This window comes from Corvus brachyrhynchos, unplaced genomic scaffold (genome assembly GCF_000691975.1).
Source record: "Corvus brachyrhynchos isolate BGI_N302 unplaced genomic scaffold, ASM69197v1 scaffold365, whole genome shotgun sequence".
NCBI lineage: Eukaryota > Metazoa > Chordata > Aves > Passeriformes > Corvidae > Corvus > Corvus brachyrhynchos.
In genome coordinates this window covers 350,364-357,533 of record NW_008239544.1, presented here as the reverse complement: position 1 = coordinate 357,533, position 7,170 = coordinate 350,364, and the positions used below count along the sequence as shown (strand labels likewise).

The following is a 7,170-nucleotide window of genomic DNA, read 5'->3' as shown; positions in this document are numbered from 1 at the left end:
CAGCAGATGCCTGGGGATGGTGATGCTGTAATTCCACCGAGGGCTTCCAGGGATGTCCAACCACAGAGGCAGAGTCTGAGCGGTTTGTGAAGTTACCTGAGCATGGAGGTGGAATTACAGCCCTGGCAGGCCGCAGTTAAAACTGTGGGAATCCACATTTTCCTTCTCTTTCTTTTCCCTAAATACTCATGCAGCCTCCCAACCTGCTCTCCTGTTTCTCCTCATCCCCCCTCCTCTCTCTCCAGGTGAAATCCCACTCCTGGTGGGTTTGGGGATGAAAAGGAGCTTCTCAAAGCGCCCCTGACTCTGCAGAGTGCTCAGATTTTATAAAGTCTGTGTTTTTCACAGCACTGAATTCCTCCCCCACCTTTCCAGCCTCCCAAAAAACGGTGCCAAAGCCACTCTGAGTAAGAGCAATATTTTAAAGAGAATTAACAACGGCCTCTGGATCCACGGGAACAGTTCCCAGGACATTACCAAAGGCAGCTTTTAATATTCCTGCCTGGACTCTGCTCCTGCTGCACAGCCCAGACAGCCCTGCCAGGGACAGGCCAAGGTGCCTCGGCTGAGCTGGGCCAAAGCCACCTCCACAGGGACAGGCAGCCACCTCCCTGCTACCATGGGATGGCTGGGATGAGCAGGTGCCATAAAAACTCCTGGGAAATCCTGGCATTGATGGAGCAGGGGCAGCCAGCTCCACTCTGGTTAAATGAGGCAGCCTGGACACCCCCCAAAATTCCAAGGTGGCTCCTGCAGAATCCCCTGAGTGTCTGTCCCTCCCTGCTCCCACAGCACTGCTGAAATCCCAAAGGTTTGGGATGGTTTGGGCTGGCAAGGAATTAAAGCTCATCCCATGCCATGGGCAGGGACACCTTGCACAGCCCAGGTTCCTCAGGAGGGAATTCAGGAGTCTCTGTGCCCAGGGAACATTTTACTCACAAATCAGTTTAGTGGAACTGAGGGGGAAAATGGGGAAAATCTGAAGCTCTGTAGTTTCCTCTAAATTACAAATGAGCCCAGAGTCCTGAAACCCTGAAATTTGCAGGCTCTGACAGAGCCAAGTGGAGAACTGGATCGCTTGTGGCATCATTTTTTAAAATAAAATTGATTTTTTTTTCAATGCTTTAATTTTTTTTATAGGAACAATTTGAAATAAAGGAGAGAACACACAGGAGGAAAACACTGGAACCCAAAATCTGATCCAAAAGTGGAACTGAGGGGAAAAATCTCAGCTTAACCACAAGAAACACACCCAAACTTATGATCCTACAGCCTGCAGGAGACAGGAACCCACTGACTCTGGGTTTTACATCTCTACACAGGTGTCTCCCAACCTCCAAAACAGATTAAAGCTGAATAATTTGAATAATAAATCTCAACACCACTCGAGGAGTACAGGCTAATGAGCACAGGCTGTAACATCCACTTACTGCTGCCTTTTTATCCTGAAATACTGATTGCTAAAAGACCGAAAGTAAAAAGCCCATCAACATAGAGGGCTTATGGTTATCATTACATTGATTAGTTGTTTTAATTCGAGAATTTTGGATGCGATTCCCTGTTCCAGCACATAAAATTTTCCATTGAAAGCAGATTTTGTCATTCTTTGCATGAGCTACAGTGGTTAGTGTTAACATGCAACCAAAAATTTTATGCAGGCAAATAAACTGACTTCCTTTTCTTTGGGCTGCCTTCCAAAGCCCTGGTTTTAATATATAATGTACAAATGTCCCAGAACACTGCTTTATATTAAAAGCATGAGCCAGAAATGTCCTCAGAGAACACTCCTGAGGTCAGGGTTTTTCAGTTGTTGTTATTATTCAGGCCTCCATACCTAGATGGAAATATGGAATCACCTACAGCACATTTCACGTCTGCAGAGGAAAACACTTCAGGAACAGCATTTAGCACGTCCCACTGAATGGTGTGAACACACTGGGAAGGATTTAGTCACTTGATTCCTCTTAGGAACAACAATTTCAGGGATATTTGGAATTTCTACTCAAAGAACCGAGCGTATTTGTAAAAATACAAAGAAAGCTGCAGGAGCTGGTTCCATGGGGGTGAACAGAAAGTAGGGTTTGGGGGGATGCTGGGATGGAATTCTTGGCTGGGAGGGTGCTGAGGCCCTGGCACAGGGTGCTCAGAGAAGCTGTGGCTGCCCCTGGATCCCTGGCAGTGTCCAAGGCCAGGCTGGAATAACCTGGGATAGTGGGAGCTGTCCCTGCCCACTGGATGAGCTTTGAGGCCCCTTCCCACCCAAACCATTCCAGGATTCCCCATTCTCAGCACCTCAGCAAAGGCAGGCATCCAAATTAGCATTCAGGCCCCCTGGAAACCAACTGGGATTCATTGTTTGGGAGGAAAGGTTTGGTTTTTACCTGAGCCACTGTAGGAGGAGGATGAAGGTGTTCTCCTGGAGAAGCTTTTCACAGCCAGGCTCTGCCCTCGCTGCTTCCTCCTCCAGGCTGTCCTGCACTTGGAGTCGATGCTCTGCTTGATGCGGTACCAGTCCGACTCTGTGATGCCAAATTTGTAAAACAGGTGGCCTGGAATTATGGAAAAAAGGGATAAAAATCAGCACAGACCTGGATTTTCCAGAAAACATGGACAGGATACAGCCAGTCCCACACACGAGGTCACCAGCAGCTCTGAGCAGGCTCTGTGCCTGTGCAAAGACCCCCCCAAAGCTGTGAAGTGATGTGAATTCAACAAAATTTACTCCTAAAACTCAGTAATCATTCATCTGCACAATTCTGGATGTAAAAAATGCCAGCAGTCCATGGAATTTTATCACCTGCACTGGGATCCGTGGAAGCTGCGCTGTTACAGCCAAGCTGTGCCAAAACAACAGGAGGATCCAGCACTCCAGAGCCAAAGCTGGGTGAAGGATTATTTCTCACTGATAGTGCCCCACAACAAGTCTGATTGTAGGAGTACAAAACTGCCTCCTACTGAAGTAGGAAACTGCATAAAATGCCCTATAAAGGGAAAAAACATCAACTCTTTTAAAGCTCAGTTCAAAATTGACCCGAATCCAGTAAAAACACAACACAAAATGAGGATCCTCTGCAAAGTCACTCCCAGAACTGAGGCACTTTAAGAGCCACAGGATGCCCTTTGCAGCCCTCGGTGCTAAGTTGCCAAAGTGTTCCATAAACACGGCGAGGACTGGCTTTAAAACTGGGAATTTAACTGGGAATGTTGTGCACTGTCAGCTGCTCTGAGGGCCTTGAATTATTCCACACTTTCACCATTTCATCGTGAACTTCTGAGGGGTTTGGATTTTCCTAAGGCACCAACACTTGAGAGCAAACACCTCCTAATCCTCATGGCTGCAGAATTAAAAAAAACCCTGAAAAATCCATGATTTGCCCATCTGAAAAAGAGGGAGAGGGATTTTTTATATGGACAGGACAAGGGGGAATGGTTTTAAACTGACAGGGGATGGGTTAGGTGGGATATTGGGAAGGAATTGTTCCCTTTGAGGGTGGGGAGGCCCTGGCACAGATTCCCAGAGAAGCTGTGGCTGCCCCTGGCAATGTCCAAGGCCAGGTTGGAGCACCCTGGAATGATGGAAGGTGTCCCTGCCCATGGCAGGGGTGGAATTAAATGAACTTTAAGGTCCTTCCCACCCAAACCATCTTAGGATTCTCTGATTCTATGAGGTTTAACCCCCCTAAATCCAAACAGAACTCTCTGAACATTTAACAGTCCCTAAACCTTCAGTACGTCTAAATTCAGATGTGCAGCACTGAATGTGCCAAGGCTGCCTTGGATGCTTTTACTCTACAGGACAAAGCTTAAAGAATCTCTAAAATTCTCATTTTCCTTTCTCTACCCTGCAAAGTAAAAGAATCTTTTCCACTTTTCCACTTACTGGGCTTTCCATCTCACTCTCAGATGGGCTCCTAATCCTGTGAAGGACTTGCTTAAGCTGTTGTATACAGAATCTAAAGAACAGGATATGGGCTGCTCCTGCAAGACAAATGGTTTCAAGCCTGGAGCCACAAAATTCCAGGTTTGCACAACCTAAAAGCTCTGTAGTTTCCTCTAAATTACAAATGAGCCCAGAGTCCTGAAAGTCTGAAATTTGCAGGCTTTAACAGAGCCAAGTGGAGAACTGGATCTCTTGTGGCATCCTTTTTTAAAATAAAATTAATTTTTTCAATGCTTTCAGAGCAATTTGAAATAAAGGAGAGAGCGCACAGGAGGAAGGCACTGGAACCCAGAAATCTAATCCAAAACTGCTTTAAAAACCTCAAGACTTCTCACTTTTAAGCGACAGCAAGAACTCAGAGAACTTTACAACCCTGTGTGGTGTCTCCAAAATGGGGAAGGAGGGAAATGGGCTGAAATTCCCATGTGCTGCCGTGCAGGAGTTTCCTTTCCACAGGTGCCAGCATTTCACCCCTGAGCCCACCCTGCTCAGCCTCAGCCTCTCCCAGGGTGCGTTCCCAGAGGAGGAAATGCCCAGCAGTGTTTGCAGAGCTGTGTTTGAGCTCCTGCCCCACCCTCAGGAGCTACACAGGCACCTGGGAGTCCCTCAGAAAACACCAGCACGGGCTCTGAGGGGGCCTTTGGAGAAAAAAGCCCGAATTTCACTCCTAACTGCATTTTCATGGCTTTCGTGGTGTGTGCTGCCCTGGTCAGGGGCTGGACTGCAGGCAGGGAAAATCCCAGGGAAAAGCTGCCTGGCTGGGAATTTTAACTATTCCAGTGTAATCCACGGGATATTCCAGGATGCCTCTTGGTTCAATCCATGGGATATTCCAGGATGCCACTTGGTTCAATCCATGGGATATTCCAGGATGCTGCTTGATTCAAAGAGAAATCAAAGCGATATCGATTATTCAGGACAGGAGGCTCAGGTGCAGTGTGAGGAACAGGCCGAGCACCAGAGTGGGACACAGAACATCCCCAAAAGTGCTTTATTGAGGGAAGGCAGGAAAAAACCCTCTGCAAACTGCCCGAGGGCAGGGATGGATGGGATATTGGGAAGGAATCCTTCCCTGGGAGGGTGGGCAGGCCCTGGCACAGGGTGCCCAGAGCAGCTGGGGCTGCCCCTGGATCCCTGGCAGTGTCCAAGGCTGGGTTGGAATACCCTGGGATAGTGGAAGGTGTCCCTGCCTGTGGCAGAGACTGGGATTGGATAAATTTTCAATCCCTGCATCCCAAACCATTCCACGATTCTCCCTCCTGATCCAACTGATCATTTAATCAGTGTGATAAGGAATGGCCAGAAGATGCTGGCAGAGACACCTCCATGGAGAGAACACAGCTCCAGAGGAAACCATGGAAAACAGACAACAACCTAACCAGGGCAGGGGCAGACAGGAAGATTTTGGCTGCAGAGCCCTAAAACATCAGGCACAGATTTACCAAACCAGGCATCCTCATTTCTTTCCCTTAATTCATGAAATTCCCAGTTGCTGTCAGAGGTGTCAAACTGCTTTTTACCACAACTGCAGACCCAGCCACGTGCAAATCAGGCCTGAAAAATTAACCCTAAAGCACAAAGATAATTGATAGAAAAGTGAAATTAACTTCAGGTGTAAAATCACTGCAGCTGCTATCACAAGCTAAAATGTTGTTTCACAACCAGCTCCTCAGCAAGACATTTCCTACCAGGAAAAATCTCAGCCTAACGGCAGTGGAGGAGTTTTCAAGCAGATAAAAAGTTCCCAGTGCCATTAAAAAGATGATTTACCTGCAGCAGAGAGAGAAATCCCCCAAACATGTGCACACAATAGCAGAGAAGTGGAGCGTGCTGACTCTGTTCCCTGTCCACACACGATTCCAGGCAGGAGAGCTCCCAGCTGCCTCATTCCCAGCATGTCAGACACCAAACACGCTCAGAAAAGCAGGATATTGGAAATGAGACCTTTCACTTAGGGAAGGCCATAGGAGAAAAGACAGGAATGCTTCAGGGAGAAGGGATTTGACTTTTTTTGGACCATTTACTCTCCAAAGCAGCATCAAATATGGACATTTTACAGCGCAGAGCGTCCACGAGCCCCAGAACAACACATAAAAAATCCAGTCAGGAATAGAAATCAGCACTTGGACAAAAAGACAGTATTTTGGAAGATAAAAGAAGAATAAAAGCACAAGGTTTAGATGATTTAAGACTGGCTGAGTGTGTTTTTAGGGATCTTTTCATCGATGGCGTCTCTAAAAAAAAAAAAGCGTCCTTGTTTTTAAACACTAAAGGCCCCAAATTTGCTTTTTTGGGGGAAGAGCCTCATTTCCTAAACAAAGCTTTCCGTGAAAAACACACCAGAGACTTAAAAATAATTCAGTGATTTAATAAATGGCAGGAGTTTGGGTGACTTCTACAGACCAGAGAGATCCTGGCTGCAGCTTGAGAGACAAAAAGGGCTGCAAAGAGAATTCAGGGAGACACAGGGGGAGAAAAGGGGGAAATCAAGGATCAACATTCCAATCTTAGCAAGGAAAAGCTCAGGAAGAAGGAAAAAAATCAGGGAAATTCAAGTCAGCTTTAAAAGCCAACAGGTGCAGCATGCTGAGCAGTGCCTTCCACTGCCTGGATGAGAGAAACAGGGAGAGATTTGGGGGAGTTCAATTAAAATTAAAAAAGCAACACAACCAGTTCTGAAATAAATCTTTCAGTGGTTGTTAAAGGAAATAAAAAACCTTGGAAATGCAAAGGAAAAAAAAAGATTTGGTTTGGTGCAAACACAGAGATTGTGTCGGAAATGATTCAACGCTCCCAAATTTTTGGAGGATCTGATGTAAAAAATAAGGAGAGAAAGGGTTGGGGTTTTCTAAAAACCAGGATTAATTATAAACTAAGGAAATCCCAGGAAAACAACGTCCCTGAGGAAGTAATCCTCTCTTTCTTAAAGGTCAGAAGTCAGGGAGCAGACAAAACAATCCCCACAAAACATGAAACTGTAAAGAAATCCAATTAAGAACAAATTGAGGAGGAGGAGAAGACATCTGTGAGATCAAAACCAGACATGAAATATCCATCCTGATCCCGCACTCAGAACCAGCTCCCAAAAAACAAACTCCACGTCAGGAGCTCCATGTGCACACTCCGAGTTTGTGCTGCTTCCCAGTCTCCACAAATCCCAGATTTCCTTAGAAAATTAAAAGGTAAATCAGTATTTTCATGGACTTGGCAGAGTTAGGCTGAGGTGGCCC

At 46.3% G+C, this 7,170-nt stretch overlaps 1 protein-coding gene across 2 annotated transcripts in view; it reads right to left on the bottom strand.

Moving 5' to 3' along the window:
• Positions 1–7,170, bottom strand: part of BANP (BTG3 associated nuclear protein) — a 104,961-nt gene that overhangs the window by 62,502 nt on the left and 35,289 nt on the right. For both annotated transcript variants that reach the window (XM_017741403.1, XM_008639148.2), the window contains exon 7: positions 2,382–2,549. In XM_017741403.1, the coding sequence (XP_017596892.1) occupies positions 2,382–2,549 (168 nt within the window). The remainder of the gene's footprint in view (positions 1–2,381; positions 2,550–7,170) is intronic.